This window comes from Dermacentor andersoni, chromosome 3 (assembly GCF_023375885.2).
Source record: "Dermacentor andersoni chromosome 3, qqDerAnde1_hic_scaffold, whole genome shotgun sequence".
In the NCBI taxonomy this organism is placed as follows: Eukaryota; Metazoa; Arthropoda; class Arachnida; order Ixodida; family Ixodidae; genus Dermacentor; species Dermacentor andersoni.
Genome location: NC_092816.1, coordinates 30,629,246 through 30,648,015, shown reverse-complemented (window position 1 = coordinate 30,648,015; position 18,770 = coordinate 30,629,246). Strand labels below are relative to the sequence as shown.

Genomic DNA, 18,770 nt, shown 5'->3' with positions numbered 1-18,770 from the left:
ATTGATCGAACAAGAATTGTCCTAAGAAAGTCGCAAAACGACCGGACAAAGAGCGGACTTTCAACCGACAAAATTTAATGAAACGACATAAGGTTGTTATTACGCTAATGGTTAAGAAAAACATGACGAAAAATATACAAATTGGAATAAGAAACAACGTGCATTGCGACAGCCATGCAGGGAAAAAATGCACACGTGCTGAGTCAATCACACATCCAAAAGCACGCCTTCACTAAGAGTGAAACCGATAGATGGTTCACACAATCGGAATCCTGTTTGTGTCCTGTGTAGGTTCGCAATCATACTTCCCTTTCGCGCTTCCCGTAAAACGTCAACAGCTATCAAGCTCAGACACAAGGCACGTTACCCATGGAAGCCTGGATGGGCTGCTTCTTCTCCCTGGTTATAGTGATAATGATTACTATGATGAAAAACACCTAAGGCAGCGACATCTACCTTTATCAGACACAGGACTGACTGCTTCTCCAGATTATAAGCACCTGGCATTACCTAACCAAGCGAATCCTGCAACACACGGATGCTTGTGGTATCATTCATTAAATTACCATTGTCGCATTCCCATCCTGAACTTCTACTTACTTACTTACTTACATGAATAATGGCGCCCTACTCTCGCTGTTTCTTTTTTTTATTTTTTTTTTTTGTAATAAGGAAGAAACACTTCACTTCCTTCTGTCTTGTCGCCTCTTTACTGAGGCAAGAAGAGGAATACTAGAACCACTTCGAAGACTTGGCCTGCTGGACTTAACAGAACTTATTAATTCGTTAGAGGCCTCCACTCTGGGATTCAGCCACAGGGGTGTCTGCTCCATTGTCCAAGAATTTCTCATGGGATTCATTCAAATTTCCAGCTAAATTGTTTTATTTATTTATTTATTTATTTATTTATTTATTTATTTATTTATTTATTTATTTATTTATTTATTTATTTATTTTAATGCTTATTCATGCGATCTGTTTCACGTTCTACAGCGCTAAGCACCTAGAGATTCTGAAATTTTTTTTCAAAGTGGAATAATACGCCCATTTCTTGTTCAATTCCCGATAGCGGGTAAGAGCCACACGCTAGATAGGAAACGCCACCACCACCTGCCCACTCTGGTGTACCACACATTCCTGCTACACATTCTCGCCTCGTAAAATTAAATAGGCATCACACCCGTTCTTGTTGCAGCAACCTAGTACCGACGCCCATAGGGAGAGCAGCCTGGAAAGCCTAAGCCCCAGCTTGATCGCAGAGATCGGGTGGCACGCGAGGGCGCGCGCCGCGGGATCTCGGAGGCCATGCACCCAGGCCGAGCTGGCGAAGGTGACTTTCCAGACGGCGTTCGATGATAATTATGATTCAACAATGACACGTACTCAGTGTGGAAAAGACCAAGAACCGTGTAGTATAACAAACGACATTTCTTTTAAACAGTGAAATGACATGCTATACGCGCGTTCCATCGCCTAGAATTTCCGTTTTATAGAAACCAGCCGACGGCGGAATCGTCCGAGGTGGGCTGCGTCCATAGTCCAGGATGCCGGGGGCCTCAGCCGATAGTTTGGCCTTGTTCGCCAGACGATGCTGGTCTTCAGGGCTTGGGCTTGTTAGCTGGGCCTCCCCATTCTCGACGGTTGGTCCGGCGATGGGTGGTGTCGTTGGAACCAGTGATTAAGAAAATTGCAGCGACACATATTTTTCAATTTCCAGCCTCTAAGCAGTACATATATTTACAGCAAGGTGGAGAAGTCGACCTCTGCTAAACCTTCCTCTGGCCTGCTACTACACAGTGGAAAAGGGAAGAAGGAAAGAAAGGAGTTGCTAATGAAGGCAATAAAGTGCACATATACAAGTCAGCCACGTTGTGGAATCGCTAAAGCGGTGCACGTGTCCAGTATTCCTACTACTTAGCTGCACGTAAGGAAAACGTAGATCGTTTTTGAAGCGCTGCAGGAACTGCGCGCTATGCGTAGGTGAACGAAATACTCTTGAGCGCGCTTTAAATCTTGTGAGGCTCGTGACTCGTGCGCATAAAGCAAATGACATCGCAGGCAACCAGACAACTTTAATCAATGCTAGGGAAAAAAAAAAAAACTTGTTTGATGTCGCCATCACCCTAAATATCTCCTCATAATGTCCAAAGTCCGCGTTTGCTGCTGGGACAATGTGCTCAAAGAGCGTCGACATATGAGCGTGCACGGTAAGCATGTTCTCCGTTTGCTTCAAACTTCGATACTTTGTCCTGCGAAAGGCCTCGTACACGGTGCACGATGGATTAAGACCTGACGGGCACAAACTTCTTCGCTTGCCTTACGGAGCATGAGCGACGAGCAGAGATCGCACAAGTCAGTGTGATAATAATGAACAAAGGGCAATAGACACGCGAATCGACTTTGACTACTGGCACAATATAACCATAATGCTGAGTTCAACGATATCACGCTGTGTCGTTACAAACAGCTTAGGTACCGCGGAACATACGCAAGTTTGCAGTAATTGTTCGAACACACACTATTAGGTTAAAGGTATCCACCAGTCACATCCTTAAGAACCGGTACCAAGATAATTTCCAGGCGGCAGTCGCCTTGGCACATCGTACGAAAATACACAATGAATAATACACAACATACGCTGCCCGAGATAGCGTCCAGAAGTAGCAGCATCCTCCCTCTACGCCACTCAGTGTGGAACACGAAGCACGTGCCATTGAGTTCGGCGAGGACTTGAGGATGCCGCTGCAAAAAAAAAAGATCACTGCACCCAGCCCGCTTCTACGTGCGTGGCGTTGACTATACTGAGTCCTGCAACCTGGTTGTTGGCTAGCGTCTCGCCGTCGAAGAAGATCGTGCCCAGGGTGTTCATGGAGGTGACTATGACGATCACGGCTGTGCACTTGAGGAAGACGCCGTAAGCAACCTGTAAAACAGAATATTTTGTCAGTAAATCTTGCATGGTAGCTAGTTGGTTATACGTTGCCTTGGATAAATTTACGATGATTTCACTTTTAAGCCAAAGTAAGTTACCTCAGAAGCTTGCAGCTCCATGGAATTATTTGCTGTCGTTGTAGCCATCGGCTCCTCACGGAGGAATGCAGGGTTGTCATACGCACCACTGAATCATGAAGTTTAACCAAGAGAATCCATGCATCGAGGATGGGTTAAGGAATGTTAAAAATATTTGAATAGCCGATTTAACGCGTCCGAGCGTTGATGCACGAGGAAGGGGAGCATATACGCTAGCGTATGTCCCCAGGCAATGGCAAGTGCGTGTCACCTACTGCTCAAAAGGTATCAATTTCTCTGCAACGGAGCTGTGGCGCCATCTGTCACCGCGGGGTGTGTCACCTCCATGTTTTGCCGTAACGGTGACAGACGGCACTAGTGTTCTGTTGCAGTGACATGGCGAGCCACCTGTATGCGACCATGGACTATACGGCCAAGTTTTCCTGCCGAGGCGAGGTAAACAGTAGCGAAAGTCTACAATGCCATCCATTCCCGCGAAGAGGGGCAAACGAGTTGAAAACGGCTACCCGTAGGGCCTGGAGCGGCCAGGCCATGTAGGCCGGGTGCCACTTTGTCAGGCGATGACGTAATTTCCGTTGCATCCGTGCAAGGGAAATCCGCGGGAGAATTTGACAAAAAGCGCTTCCTGGGTAAAATAAAGAACGAATTTAAAGCACAACGGGACACGCATCACTCAGAGCACGAATGCGTAATGCGTGTCACGCCCCATTCTGAAGTCGCTCTTGCTTTTTTGCATAACGGCACGTTCATGCTAAACAAGAAATATTATTACTGTGTACCCCACAACTTCGCAGTACCTCCAAAAAAGTGTCAATAAAACGTGGCGCGTTATGTTTGCTATAGGTTCTTGTAACGTTAATAAAGAGTATCAAAAGGCTCGCAAAGAAAATCAAGCAAATAACGTGTTGCTAGCTATTGCTTATCGCGACACCGAATAGGAAAGCCAGGATGTAGGAAAGTATTTAAAAAAATTATGGGGTTTTACGTGCCAAAACCACTTTATGATTATGAGGAACGCCGTAGTGGAGGACTCCGGAAATTTCGACCACGTGGGGTTTTTTAACGTGCACCTAAATCTAAGTACGCGGGTGTTTTCGCATTTCGCCTCCATCGAAATGCGGCCGCCGTGGCCGGTATTCAATCCCGCGACCTCGTGCTCAGCAGCGCAACACCATAGCCACTGAGCAACCACGGCGAGTTGTAGGCAAGGATGAGGAATATTTTGTTGAAGACTAAATTGGCATCATTCTAAAATAACAAGAATGATAGAATGCAATCCCCTGCAACTCTGTTGCACTGTCATAGCTCTCGGTATTTAAGAAAAGAGGGTCGGATTCATCTGCTCATTGCAAAATGGCTACCAGAGAAACTTTCTTTTATATTATTTTTTGTCCGAAGGATCGATTCCAACTCTACAGGTGAAGTAGTGCTACGTATAGAAAAGAGGCATCGACAGTTTTCCACAGAAGTTTCATCCTTGTTGAGATGTGGAGTTAAGCCGCCAGATTACACTTCATTCAATAGTGTCAAACCCCTTATATTTTACTTTAAAAGCACTAAGAAACCTTTGTACTTTTTAAACGTATACTTATGTTGTTGTAGTTTGTATAATCCTGTCTTCTTGTATTCCAGAATGCATAATTGCGCCTGTATTAATCGATGTCAGTGGTATTATCACGGCCTCTGCTGTTTTTTCAGTGCGTACGTGAGGAAGGCCAGGATCATTCAAGCTACTAGCAAAGTTGTCCCAAACCCTCATCGCAATATCTTGGTTGCTTTGGAACATTGATTGATTGATTGATTGATTGATTGATTGATTGATTGATTGATTGATTGATTGATTGATTGATTGATTGATTGATTGATTGATTGATTGATTGATTGATTGATACACCTGTGAACCACGATTAACGCATCTTCATCTCACCATCTTGACACACGCGATGTTGAGGTATTCGCGCATGATGAGTAGCGGCAGCGAGACGGGCCACACCACGTTGATGGAGGCGGCCAGGTTGACCGGAACCACGTAGAACGACGCGGGAGCATTCGTCACCACAGCCTGTGCGCATGCGTGTGACAAAGTTGTGCGTAGCAGTCACATGAATTCTAGGCGCGAGGCGATGTGTGCAGACTAGCGGTAGTCGTAATCTTTAATGCTCTTTGTACGATAGGCTTATCCGTGATCAAACAGCCTAAAATAAGTTAAAACTGAAGCGATTTACTTGTTTCTCATTGCGTACGACTTTTGTTTGCAGCGTTCGGCCGATTCCCATTACGACATCACTCTGCGTCACATAACATAACACCGAAAGTCAGAGTAAAACTAAAAAAGAAAGGATAGAATAGAAAACACGCAATGCCTTTGAGCTTCCCGTATAGTACAACCCCGACGGCTCACTTAGGCATACTTTCAAGAGACGAACGCTTTCCTTGCGTACACTCAGATTCAAATCTGCCTTGGAATTTGCCTTTCAAATGGTGAGCGAGCGAAGCATACATCGAACAAAAGGCAGTGCCTTTCATTTGTTCATCGGCTGACCAGAGCCGACTCAATTTCCTGTTCGACCAACTGCCTGCCTAACTCACGGATATATGCGCGAATATTCTGTCCATAGCCTTCTTTTTTTTTTCCCCAAGGGTAAGTCTCTCCGCCCTGCCGCTTTGGCAGTGAAGTGCGATCATGGCGCGCACTCCTCGAAGTCGCACAACCTCGTGCAGGTGCGCTCGTGCGACTTCGCAATAAGCGGCCGTTGCTCGCTCACTCACCACGCGCACGACGACCGGCGTGAGCACCTCGCCGAGCGTGTCACCGACGACCATTTCGGACAAAAGGGCCGCCATGCTGGACAGGATGAACTGGTTCGCCCTGGCCGAGCGTCCCTTCCAGAACTGATCGTCCAGCTGGTCCAGGAGGGTCTGGACGAGCCGGTATCGCTGCGACCCCCCGTATATGACGGTCAAAGCCTCGATATACGTGTACCGGTTACTGGATTATTGCGCCCGTGGTGCGTGTAACGTCCAGTTCCGGTATGTTTCCCTTATATTGGAAACGGTGCGGCGTGAGGATGCAATACGCGTTACTGCGAATAAGCACTTGCATCCCTGTCTACATCATTCCAACTTGTTCACTTTGACATTCGTTATTCCCTTCATCATTCACTTTACCGTGCGAGTAGAGCACGTTCTCGATGACTTCATATATCTTTCATTATTCTGTAACTGACGTGGTCTAGTTCCCAAACGCGCACCTCCGATATCCGTAATCGATGGGATATTCGGTTCCCAGAAACTTGCAACCTGGCCTATCTGTGATCGATGTGGTTAAGTTCCCAAACCTGGGCAACTAAGTATTTAGGGATGCCAAAGTAAAGAGCTCCCTCTTAGGCCTGTTGGGTTCGACCTATATGTGCAGAAATTTCACAGCATGAACTTTCTTTCTTTCTCTCTCTCTCTTTCGTTGTTTCCCCCATTTCGTCTCCATCGGAATGACGCCGCAGCTCCGGCAATCGACCGCACGACCTCCGCTCATCAGATCCGTTTGCGGCGTTAGTACATGGAATCAAACGATGATTCCAGTTCGCTTCTGCCCTTTTTATTTTTGTTTTTCTGTAGACGTATAGGCCACGAACTTTACAAGCCACACATGAGAAGAATGCACTGTTCCAGTCAATATACACACTTTCACCGGCCCACGAATAGACGCACCTGTTGCTGAGTACGCAGGTTTTTTTTTTTTTTCTTTTTTTTGCTACAGAATTTTGAAAACTCTTCGTGGCATATAGCTCAAGTGTAATTCTTGAACTGGATTACTCAGCAAAGCTGTCATTAGCTGCACAATAAATCAAAACTAATAATTGGCTAGTTAGTGGTTAGTTGACCAGTTTGGAGACATGCGGCGTCAAACTTGCGCTAAAATTTCAGCGTCGTTTCAGTTACTTCTCTTTTTAATAAAACACCGTTTTATGTACTGAAGCACAAAAGAAACTGATTTCGTTGTACACATTGGGAACACGTGTACACGCTGTACACATGTCTCGAAGCAGCTGTCATCCTTACATGTTTTCAGTACACACGCCTTGCGAACTCACCTGTCGTAATTCGTAAATTACAAAATGTGCCATAAGGTAATTAGTTAAAAAGCTAATTAGTGCAAATTTGTTGATAAGCCGATTCTGCACTTCGATTTCTCGTGCAAGTGATCTCCACCTCTTCGAGTGATCTAGAAGGACTTGAATTGTTCTATTTACCACAGGCGCTATGTTTAAAAAAATTGTATACTAAAAAAATGCGTCCAGTATAGGTAACCAGCGCAGGCCAGGAGGTGCTATGGCAGTTTTAGCGTGTAAATGAAAAAAAGAAAGGAGTCGCAGTTTCGCCCGAAAGGCGAAGCATCAATTGCGATAGCGCATTAGTAGGCAGCTATGCGAAGTAAGGGTAGTAGCTTTATCGACCGTATAAATTTGGAAACAATCGCTTGCTAATTGAATTAACGAGCATGGTGTCAGCCCGCAAAAGCAAACATGAACTCGTCACACTCGATGAGGGCGGACACTCGCTGTCAAAACGCTGCTGTGAGCAAGCGCGGCAGCAGCGGCGAGCGAAATGACCTTTGTCCTGTCCCTCCCGCCCTGCCTTCCCGCTGTCGTCCCCTTCGCGCTCGAGATTGAGCCGCGATGGTCAGTTCTCTTTGCGACCTCCCATCCCCCCACGGCCTTTCGCGCGACGGAAGACGGCGCGTTTGCTCTCCGTCTTCCTTCCTCGAGCGCGCCAGATTGGGCCGCGATCGTCGGCTTCCCTCGCGCGCGTTCACTCACACGTACAGCTATAGAGCGCACGGCGACGGTGTTATCGCCCTTAGACTTTATACGGAACCTCACGGTGACGCTGACAGAAGAAACCCGCCTGGAGTGTCCATATACTTGCTATCGCAATAATATGCGGGCACCTTCTGGTCGGAAGCCTACGATGGTGGCACGACATATTTAACGATAACAGACGCGCGCCTAGCTGTATCAACGTTTGCGTAGGCTAGCCAAGTTCTGTCCCATAGAGTTTCCTACACTAATTATCGGAGAAGAACTCTGGCGCAGCAATTGTTTATCCACGATGGGAATGATGGGTAGTACATGGACTTGTCGGATATTCGTGCTTGTGGACTCAGAACTTCTTTCGGCTTTGTTATTACGCTTTATGTGTCTTCATTGTCAAATTTCAGAGCAATCTATACTTTTCTATGCGCAGGAAACTTTCCTAACACGCACAATCGCTACTACTTGCAGCGGTTCGGCCAGTCAAGGTAACCAAACTGAAACGCGAGAAGCGTATCAACGCGCTAGCTTGGCCGCGAGAAATTCGTAAGGGCGTTCTATGCCTCTTGTCGATGCGTGCGTCCCTGGCGTAATCAACAAAGAAAAGAAAAGCGTCCCTGGCGTAATTGTTTCAATGTCGGGCTTCTGCGTAGAGGTCCTGTGTTCGAATCCTGCCGCCGGATGCTTATTTCTTATGTTTATTTCATTATTTATTACACAGTTTACCTTGTGGAAAATGACGAGTTTACAAAGTCACGAAGCCGTTTGAAGCCAGAAGTACGAAGTTCGGGCAAATTCACTTGCTGCTCATCCTTCCTATGCTGAATGAACCGGCCCGCTTGCAGCTCCCACCTACGGCAGCTCCCGTAGGCAAAAGGGCTATATAGTTCCCTCCAATAATTATTGCGCGTTGCGTTGAGCGCAGGCGCTTCTACATCCTAGCACGTACGTGCCCTGTCATTTGAGGAGCCGTGAAAAGGGTGCCAAGATTATTGGCGAATTTGCTTAAACAAAATCACAGTATGTGCTAACGAAAACGATGTCTACTACTCGCTAGGTTTCGTGTTACGGCGCTGCTGTGGGCACGCGAAGCTTCAGCACTGGTTGCCCACATACCTCGACGACCCTGGTGAGAGCCATGATGCAGCCGCACATGATGACGACGTTCCAGGGCATGCGAGAGCAGATGGTGCTCCAGCAGAGCATGCGGTGCGACCAGTAGTGCCTGCACGTCAGTCCCGGCATCATGCTCATTCCCACCACGGAAAGCCCAAACAGGGGCCCCTCCAGGTAGCTGCACGATGACGCACTCGGAATATTAGCGTACATTTGCATGCGACAACGAGCGCTATGACAAGGCCTCCTAGAAAACGCAATGGCAACTTAACCTAACCTAAAAGTCTGCGTATAGTTTTTCATTCAGTTTAAGGCTTGGTGATCGATCAGCCTTAATTCAATTTCGAGTCCACAATTCGCCTAACGTCACATGAACCAAATGTAGCTGTTTTGGAAGTATCACCTTTTATATATCGTGGGAAAACAAGGGGAAGGCGGGAGATGGAAATTGAAGACGATGAGCAAAACGAGAACAAGGTGAAAGCGAGAGCCAACGTTTCGACAAGTTGATTTGTCTTTTTCAAGCCGCAAGACAAGTCCACTTGTCGAAGCGTTGGCTGCCGCTTTCACCTTGTTCTCGTTTTGCTCATCTTCTATATATCGTATTTTTTATCGAATAGTAAGAACAACTGTCTTGTCAAAGGCGCGAGCTTTTCGACCCCGGAAACACCAACCTATCAGACGCCGAACTACCGTCTAGCAGGAGGAAAGATCCCGAGGTTTGAACCTGCAGTCTTGCTGTGATCGTTCTGATTGATTACTAATTCGGTGTCTCTCTTTTACGCAGCCCGAATCCCATCGTAGTTTCACACAAAACACGTGCTTTCTGATCACCTCCTTTCAAAGGAGGAGTGGGAGTGAAATTCTACAAAGAAGTACATGCATGGTCATCACGTTAACCTATTATAACATTACTAGTTCGTGCGTCCTTGTACAGCAACTCCTAAACAATGTTACCGTCTGATAGGGTCGTCCTATACGTTGGTTCTTAAGGTTTCACCGACCTAAAAGTTTAATGCATATTACGTGTGGTGTCTTTAGGCAACATAATTCTAGAAGTACGCCATCTTAACTAAGACTAATGTGAAACTGCGCTGACAGGAAACACAATCGCTAGTGTGGTATAATGAGACGAATAAGGAGCCTACCTTTCAGGATGTCGGACGACGCAAGCCCCGTACGTGACTGGGATTCCGATCAGCCAGTAGATGAGCAGGGTTTCTCGCACCCTGGTATGGACAACAACGACGGCGGGTCAAGAATGGACGCAGTGCCTCGTATCGGGCAACGTGCAAGATAAGCATGCGCGGCGCGGCTCACGTGTGCCGCTTCATGGTGCGCAGGCGCACACGAGCGCAGTTGGACATGTCCGCGTGCGTCTGCTCCTCGATTTCGTCGTCGCTGGAAAACCAGGGAGGGAATAGGAAAAACATGGACGTCACGAGGCCACATTGGGAAGCTATACCGCCTAAAGAGCACGTATTCAGAATTTTTCGAAGAGTGTAGTTATGTGCCTATGCTGGCCTTCTTCAAGCACTTCTATTTATTTTCTCTACAATTACTATCATTGTGACTGCCCCCCCCCCTCCCCCTTTACAATTACATTGTTCTGTTATCTCGCATCTTTTCCGTGGCCTTGGAACGATGCCGGGTCCACTGAAAAGCGAGACCGTTACGATGCCCAGGCCCTTTCCCCCTTTGTCGTTTTCTTTGCCGCCTTTCTACGACTCGCAATAAATTACCACCTGCTACTGAAAGATAACTTTCGCACGGAAAACGCGTCCATTAAGCTGCTCCTGAAAATGTTTTGTTCCACTCGACGTATCCCTTAATTGTATACGTGACAGAAACATAACATAATAATAACTTCAAAACAAGGGTGGTATTAATATTGTCACGCTTTGTGGATGGTGAAGAAAGACAACATTGCAGCAGCGGTTAGCCGGTGAAAAGCGCTCACCGGAAAAACATAAGTATACACGTGTCAGTACTGTTAAAGGCTGCAGCAAGCCTCGTGTATTCAATCGAGGAAATATGCACACATAGAACTTTACGAAACTGAAGGGGTGACATTACAAATATTCAAAAGCAGCAATGACGGGAAAATTAGGTACGCGGAAACTAGCAGGGTGGGGAGAGTTCTTGAAAAGAAAACTGTCATCCACCCGACTTTAGCAAAAAAAAAAAAAACTACAAAGGAACCCCATATGGATTTCTGAGAAAGGAAACTTCACAGTTCACACTCGAAAAAAAAAATATATCATCCAGGTATACGAGTATCGAACCCGGGACCAACATATTTTCGGGATGGTCGCTCCGCCATCTGAACTAACCAGGAGGCCAGCAGATTACACACAAAATAAATAAATTATGGGGCTTTACGTGCCAAAATCACGATCTTATTATGAGACACGCCATAGTGGGGTATTTCGGATTAGTTTTGACAAGCTGGGGCTTTTTTTTTTTTTTTCATTTCGCCCCCGTATCCCAGCCCGGCTTTATTCCACAAGCTTTATCCCGACACTTATGTCACTAGTTCTTGCCGGCACTGCAATGACATCGCTAGCCTAGACCATATGATCTGGCGTTGCCCCTCGTTGCGAGGCACAGAACAAATCAACGAGGACGAGAGCCCCGATCCCGGGGCGCAACTATGGGCTGTCCAGAGGGCCCATGAAGCGGCGGTCGGGCATGGCCTGACTGTCCCAACGTGGGAGCGGCCCACAGCGCGCTGAGTCGCGTACCTCAGGACCTTTATTAAAGTTTTGCATCCATCCATTTCGCCCCCACCTAAATTCGGACGCCGTGGGCGAGATTTAGTAGCAGATCAAGGAGCGAAGTGGAATTAACCAACAGAACTCGAAGCACAGGGAGGCAGAATATGGCAACTAAACGATGCGGAAGCTGGCAGTGTGGAGGATAGTTCACGAAAGGGAAGGACATCATCCACTCGACTGTAGCAAAATTACTATAGCAACGAAAATGGCAACGCCCATTAGCGACAGCAATTGCGACAATCTGGACATCGGACGACAAGATATTCTTTTTTTTTTTTCACTTACGAGCTGGCCAGGCTGGCAAAGTAGGCGTAGACCCAGCAGACGAGGCAGCATGCGAGGGCCACGGGCAGCGCCACAGCCGCCCAGCTCCACCAGCCTACGGCGCACTGGTCGGCGTTGCTGCACGAACGAGACAAACAAGGTTGCACCGACCGGCACTATACAGGTACTTTCGTATCTTAACGTCTGCCGAGGCTCTGGCACTGCAGAGCCTTGTTAAAGTTCTAAATTATGAGCACGCCTTCTGCACTCCTTCGGCTACTTATTACTTAGTACTTATTACTCGTGAACGAACAGTACGCTCGCACACACTCAGAATGGAGCGCAGAATTACACTTACTACTCGGTGAATATCTTCCCGCGTGTGGCTTCGCGTATTCCGACTAGAGTACGCTGCTAATGACTCCGAGACCGCAGGTTGTTTCTCGGACAACATTGGCGAGAAATAGAAATTAAGGAATTGCGCCAGCAACGTCGAATGAGTTCCATATTTTCGCGTTTTTCAATGCAAATACAGGCCAACTGTTTCGCCGATACGCAGGGACGCCTTAATCAAAGATACACGGCTGGCAGGAGCAGATGGCACCGCAAGAAATCTGCTTATAGGACTTTTATGCTTATCCTGTATAGTTTGAATGAAACAGGAAAAATGGCGCAGCGATTTTAACGATTGAAGCTTGTGGTCCGAACAAACTTAGCACCGTGGTTGTCCATCAGATGCATATATAGAAAAATCAGTTTCACTTTTAACTTCCCGAAAGACCCTTATATAACGAGGAATGAAGCCAAGAAATAATGCAGGAGATTACCATATATATATATATATATATATGTATAAATTGTATAGTTATGGATGAGGTTTAAGTAAACTAGCCTTCGTATATTCTCATTAAAGGCAAACGAAAGAGGAACAACAGGGTTGCACCGAACACACAACCATGGCACGACGCGTGTGGTGGTTGCTCTACGACGACCATCGCGCTGTCCCTCCGTTCGAGTTCACGAGCATTTACGTACGTTTAGTTGTATTCTAGCCCTGAGAGGCAATTAGCCAGTGCCGATAGAGACAAATGGCGCCAGCTGCTGGATAATTAGCAACTCGCAACTGATGCACGCACCAGCCGAGGTTGACCAGGACGGCGTGGCGGGCGGGCAACGTGTTGAAGCTTATGAGGTTCCCGAAAATGGCGGTGTACGCGGTGCCTGCGATGAACACGGGCCTAACCGCCAGGATCAGCCTGCGCCAGTCAGGGTGGCAATTATAATTCGAGAAACAACAGCGCACCAGAAAGAAATATTTTCTTATGTATACGCACTCTTGAAGTGTAGACACTAATTTTACTTACGCTCGCAGACGTATGGAGGAAGAGACTTGCTCGTATCCGGAGTCGACTGGAACCATAAAGAGAATAGTGGGTTACATTCGTGTACTGTATTAAGGAAGCAGGATAATAATGTTGAGCACATTAGGGTATTCGCATTATCTGCATCCGTCAACGTAAAATGCAATAAAAACGAGACCACTCCGCTGGCAGACGAATCAGGGGACTCTTTCTTAATCGAATAGCAACCATATAAAGCTAAGACATTCGTACTAAAACAAGCATCGAGAAAATAGGTTTTGTAAGGTTATACTGCAGAATAACTATAGCTGAGCGTATAATCACCAAATTTAGCTTTCTCTGATATTTGCTCAATTCTAATACTCGCGAAGAGTTCAGCGCCAATAGTAGTTTTCTTTGGCATCGCCGTTTGTTGTCCTTAAACAGTTGTCGCTATGCTGATACATAAGAGTATATTTCGGGGACTTCTCGATGGCTTAGACGGAGCAAGACGTCGCACCAAGTGAGGTGCCAGCGGAACGAGCAGATGGCGAAAAAGTCGAGGAAGTCGACAAAAAGTCGCTCTATGTGCCCAAAGCAGGCAACACATGGCAGGACGCGGCGTTAGCTAAGACATGTGATGCGTTGGAAAAAAAATGGTTGAGACATCTAACGTTTAGAAACTTGTTTGTTGCGGTAGCTGCTGTGATGTAGTCATGCATTGGATGACAAGCGGGACAGCACCATTTCATCATCATCATCCTCACTATCTTTTAGTCTATAGTCTGTCTACATTGTAGGACAAAGGTCGCTTTCAGCGATATGAAGTTTTAACTAGCAACTCCATCCAATGCGCGACAGCTATCGACAGAATTTGCATTCGGTACCCACTACAAACGCTAAGCGCTCTGTGAAACGTACACCCCACCAAGCGAGTGCGGCTGTTTAGCCGAATAAATTAGGCCGATCCTGCAAATGCAGTAATGAAAGCTGGGCCGATCCCGGAGACAATTTCTAATCACAGGTGGTGCCCTGGCAGGCCACTCCTGATACCAGTGCACGATGTGCACCATGTGCGTATTTGCCAGGGTTTTATTGCAGCTTGTAAAGTAGTACGATCCTAGAGGCAGTGCAACTTCACAGCACCCACACGCCAACCGCCGTTTAGCAGCATACTTCAACAGGTTTACTGGTAAGTCAATCGGTGACAATCATCTCCCGATTGTTCTTGCCCGACTCGTTTTACGACACTACCACTTAAGTCGATATATAAAGATTGAAAACTGAATCGCCATTCCATGACCCTCCGTAGCCGCTGATACATCACGACATACGTCGCTGAACGCGAAAAAGAGAGCTGTGAGAGTTCTCACGGAAGCTGGAGGCCGCGTCGTGGTAGGGCTGCGAGGCTATGACGATGCGACGCCCGCTGGTGCCGTTCTCGTTGCGGCCGGCCGCCCTGCGCTGTGCCGAGTCGCACATGATAGGCCTGCGCGTCGCCAGGCCGTCGTTGAGGGTCGCCGCCAACGAGGTGTCGTGGTCTATCGAGGTCAGCGACAAGCGGTGGGTGGTAGGGCTCTCGCGCTGGCCTTGCGGGCTCGGTTGCAGCGACGCGTTGCTATGCGTCGTCTTGAGGACGCCGCGAACCTCAAAGAGGCGCTCGGAGCGGGAGTTCGCGGGCGAGGGGGCCTTCTGCAGTTGGCTCACTTCGATAGCCGTTTGCATGTGGAGGCCCTGAAACACCTACGAGGAGGAAAACGCAAGAGAGAGTTACGTTGTGAGCACTTATACAGTCATACAAAATAAGAGCCGCATTCATAAGATGCAGAGGCGTCGTCGACCAGAAGCCGGAGTCGGGGAAGACTAGGAGCCATGGGTCGGGGAAGAGAAATCGACGTCAAGACATCACGCGATGATTAATCCCAGTCTGAACACAAGAAGCTGTACAGCAGCTGAAAGCAAGCACCGGCAATCAAAGCATGCTGAGAACACACCTCGATATGAAGTTCTGGATATACGCTGTTGCTGCGCCACAGCGAATAAGAAAAAATCGCAGCATGTTGCGCTCCTGCAGCACGTGAAGCCGAAAGCCTGCTGCACACGTCGTAATACATTGTTATACGATCGCAGGGTCAGACTTCTTACAAGACGTAACGAGCCGCAGTGTGAAATAAGCGTATTGCCCTGTAGAGAGGAGTGTTCGCTGAGGCGGCACGGGGATGGAGCATTTAATGGCACGGCCACATTAACTGTCTCGTTGAAGGTTTAAACCATATTAACTATACCGCAACAAGTCCGATGAATGCTCTGCGTTCCCGAGTGGTTTCCTGTGTAAGCTCTCGTCAAAAATTGTCTACCACTACGGTGGATAACTGGTAGAGGTCGGGCATTCGAGCCCCCAGACACGGAAGTCTCATTCCTAAAAGGGGCAGAAATTCACAAGCGCTGTGGTGTACTTGAATCTAGGTGAAACGTTAAGGAACAGCAGATGGAAGAACTTATTTCCGTGTCCATGCTCTGCGGTGTATCTCACATGAGCCCAGGTTTTGCTTTTAGCACGCTGCGATCTGTTCACCAACACGTCGACGTGCTGTCCCACCGGCTTTTATCGCGGGAAAAACATGCATGGACACACACGCGACCCACAGCCGCTATAGGACAGTACCTGTAGTAGCTTCCATCCGGACGCATCCGCCTCGACCTTGGGGCCGAGGGCAGTGTCCCACTTGACGACGCTTCTGCTGTTCTCGGTTGCGACGGACGCCGGCGGCGAAGGCTGCTGCTGTTCCTCGGCCGCGCTCTTCAACGTCGTCGACTCGCTCGACCTGGCGAGCGGCGACGCGGTCCCCGCCTCTTCGCCGTGCAGCAGAAGCCGCGAACATGGACCGCTCATCATGTGCGACGCCCAGGCCGCGTAACTGTCTACGCTGCGCTCGCCGCCCGCCGCGACGGTCGCCGTGTTCCACATGTCGACGACGGCGCGGGGCGACGACGACGCCGAGCTGCGGCCGGACAGCGAGAACGGGGACGTCGACGGCGTCATCGGCGTAGTCGACGTCGGGAGCGCACTCAGCATCTGCTGAAATTGAATCTCTCGGGGCGACTCGTCGCCCGGCGAAATAGAGACGTCGTCTTCGGTAGGCGCCAGTTCGGCCGGACGTCCGCTACCTCGCCGCGTCTCGTCCGCAGGAAGTCTCGTCGTTTGCTCGACCAGCGAGAGTTCGATGTTTGCGTCGTCCAGGTGTTTGACCGATGCCTTATTTGCCGGTTCGCACTTCGCTTTCTTCGAATGTTCGGACGACGGCGTGCTTGACAATCCGCTCGAAACTTTGTCGGCCGGTTTGACCGTACGGACGACGTTCGTACGCGAATCCGACTGTCGGTTCTTTGGTATCGCCGCTGCGGGATTGGGGGACTTCACCGGATTCGTCGTGGTAGGGGTTGCTTTGCGCTGTGACGAAGTTTCAGGTTCCGGTTCTTTACCTTTCGAGCTTCCTCCTTTGAGAATGGACGACGGCTGCGTGTTCTGCGGCGAGAACGAGCGTATGGTGCGAGTCGGAAGCCTGCAGGCCCACAACACGCCGTCCGACGTGTGCTCGAACGGGTCGAATGATGTCTTCTGCGGTAGCTTCCTTACGGCCTGCGCTCCCAAGTCGATTGAGACGGAGAGAAAAGAGTCCGTGAATCTTGCTGCCTCTGAACGTGAACAGGCAACTCGATTGGGCTAGTTTGTACGATTCCGTACTAACGGGCAGCGTGCAATTGACAGACACACAGAACCAACAAAGCACGAGTGCTCGTGTTTCGTCGATGGAGCGTGTTTACAACGTGCCGCGATGCACCGTAAATAAACAAATTATTTTGTGCAATTCAGCAAAGCAGTAAATGTTCTATGAAAGCGAAGCTTCGCCATCCCAATGAAAGCGCCTTGAAGCTACAAGAAATTCATATAGATTCCTCGAAAGAAGCCATTTTACAATTGAATTTATCAACGTCCGGAATTCCGTAGCGCATATACGCCTTTATTGAAAGAAAAGGTTGTAATCTACAAGAGAGCAATAAAATTTTTCCTATTGTGAATCTTCCTCCACCTAGCGAAGTTCGGCAAAATTGATTCGCGATACATCTTTAACGAGAATAGTGAATTGAGCAGGTTGGGGTTTATCCAGGACGAAAGATATTGTGCATAAATCAACAAAGATGTTGGGAAGAGAACAACGACGCAGGGAAGCGCTCGTGTTGTGTTGCGTTTTCTTCCCTATACGTACATGTTTGCTTTTAGCAGGCTGCGATATGCTCATCTGTCAGTCAACACGCTGCCCCGTCGGCTTTTATGGCAGGACACACGTGGTGCGCCACAAAAGTATAAATTCGTTGTAAATCATACAGAGGGAAATAGACGCGGCGAAGGAAACACGGTCCCCACACATGATGGTGCCGTCTATTTGGGCGTTTGCATGAACCCGACAAAAACGGTTTAAGTCGAATTTTCGGACCGAAGTTTAACTGTCGCGTTCATGAAAACGTTAATTAGCCAGCAGGGCTGAGCGAGCTACGAATCGGGCTGCATCAGCTCGACCGCACGCGCAAATTCCAGCGTGGTGGTGCAAGACAGGACTTATGACGTCATTGTCGTGTATGCGTTGTCAAGCTCTTGGCGTCATCGACAATAATTTGTTTGGGTGTCCCGGATTTGAAGCAGAAGGTAAAGTGTTAAATGAATGGACTGAAGCTCAACATGGCTCCGCACTCAAGCGCAAGTGGCATTTTGTTCCCGCGAAAACACTTTATATTTAGGAGAGAGGTACTTTGACTACTGCTAAAGTTCATTCGTGTAACAAAGAGCGGGAATAGCGAGCCATGCGATATCAACAGGCATTCTGCTACGCTGTGTGTGAAGTTCTTCGTGGTCTGCTGTGACGTTTTTAGATGGAATGGCGACGTGCTTCACACTATCTCGATGAAAAAAAGAGAGCGCTACGAAGACGAGGACGAAAGAACAACAAGTACGACAGACAAGGCGCTATCTCGCATTTTGACAGGTGGCGCTAAGGTGGAGAAACGAAAAAAAAAAACACAAGGAAAAGATAGGTGGTACATTAAGAAAACAACAAAAAGAGCTTGTTGGCGCAACGTCGCAGCTTGGTGCAACCTCCAGCTTGGCGCAGCAAGCAACACTCTTTCCCATCCTCCTCTCAGCCTGACCGGCAAGCAACGTGCGGACGGCCCGGATCGGTGGTTCAAAGCCAGCCGCGATGAACGAGGCGCCCTGTGTGTACTCTTGCTTCACCGCAGACTGCAATAGCAATCTCGGCTATACGAGCTTACGTACGCGCTGTCGTCTTGAGTTGTCCGAGTCCGACTTCAGACTCGACCAGCTCTCACCAAATCCACGTAAGTGTATCCTCTGAATGCGTCGGTAGTTCGGGCTA

The 18,770-nt window shown here is 48.2% G+C and overlaps 1 protein-coding gene across 1 annotated transcript; it reads right to left on the bottom strand.

Annotated features, from left to right (window-relative positions):
* Nucleotides 1-877: 877 nt before the first annotated feature.
* On the bottom strand, nt 878-15,070 carry LOC126520741 (uncharacterized). Its single transcript, XM_055065058.2, has 8 exons — nt 14,712-15,070; nt 13,363-13,408; nt 13,135-13,254; nt 12,020-12,136; nt 10,278-10,358; nt 10,106-10,186; nt 8,958-9,135; nt 878-2,923 (listed from the first exon to the last, which is right to left on the bottom strand). Exons 1-8 carry the CDS (start codon nt 15,061-15,063, stop codon nt 2,759-2,761), a joined length of 1,140 nt encoding a protein of 379 aa, XP_054921033.2. The 5' UTR covers nt 15,064-15,070; the 3' UTR covers nt 878-2,758.
* Between the last annotated feature and the right edge of the window lie 3,700 nt (nt 15,071-18,770).

What these genes read in the sequence shown, in the direction of transcription:
- LOC126520741 (XM_055065058.2), bottom strand. Translation starts at nt 15,063, where the DNA reads ATGCAAACGGCTATCGAAGTGAGCCAACTGCAGAAGGCCCCCTCGCCC. An exon ending in GTCCTGGTCAACCTCGGCTG is followed by an intron (nt 12,137 to 13,134) that starts GTGCGTGCATCA and finishes TCGTTCGTGCAG; the next exon opens with CAACGCCGACCAGTGCGCCG. An exon ending in GTCGTCCGACATCCTGAAAG is followed by an intron (nt 9,136 to 10,105) that starts GTAGGCTCCTTA and finishes GTCATCGTGCAG; the next exon opens with CTACCTGGAGGGGCCCCTGT.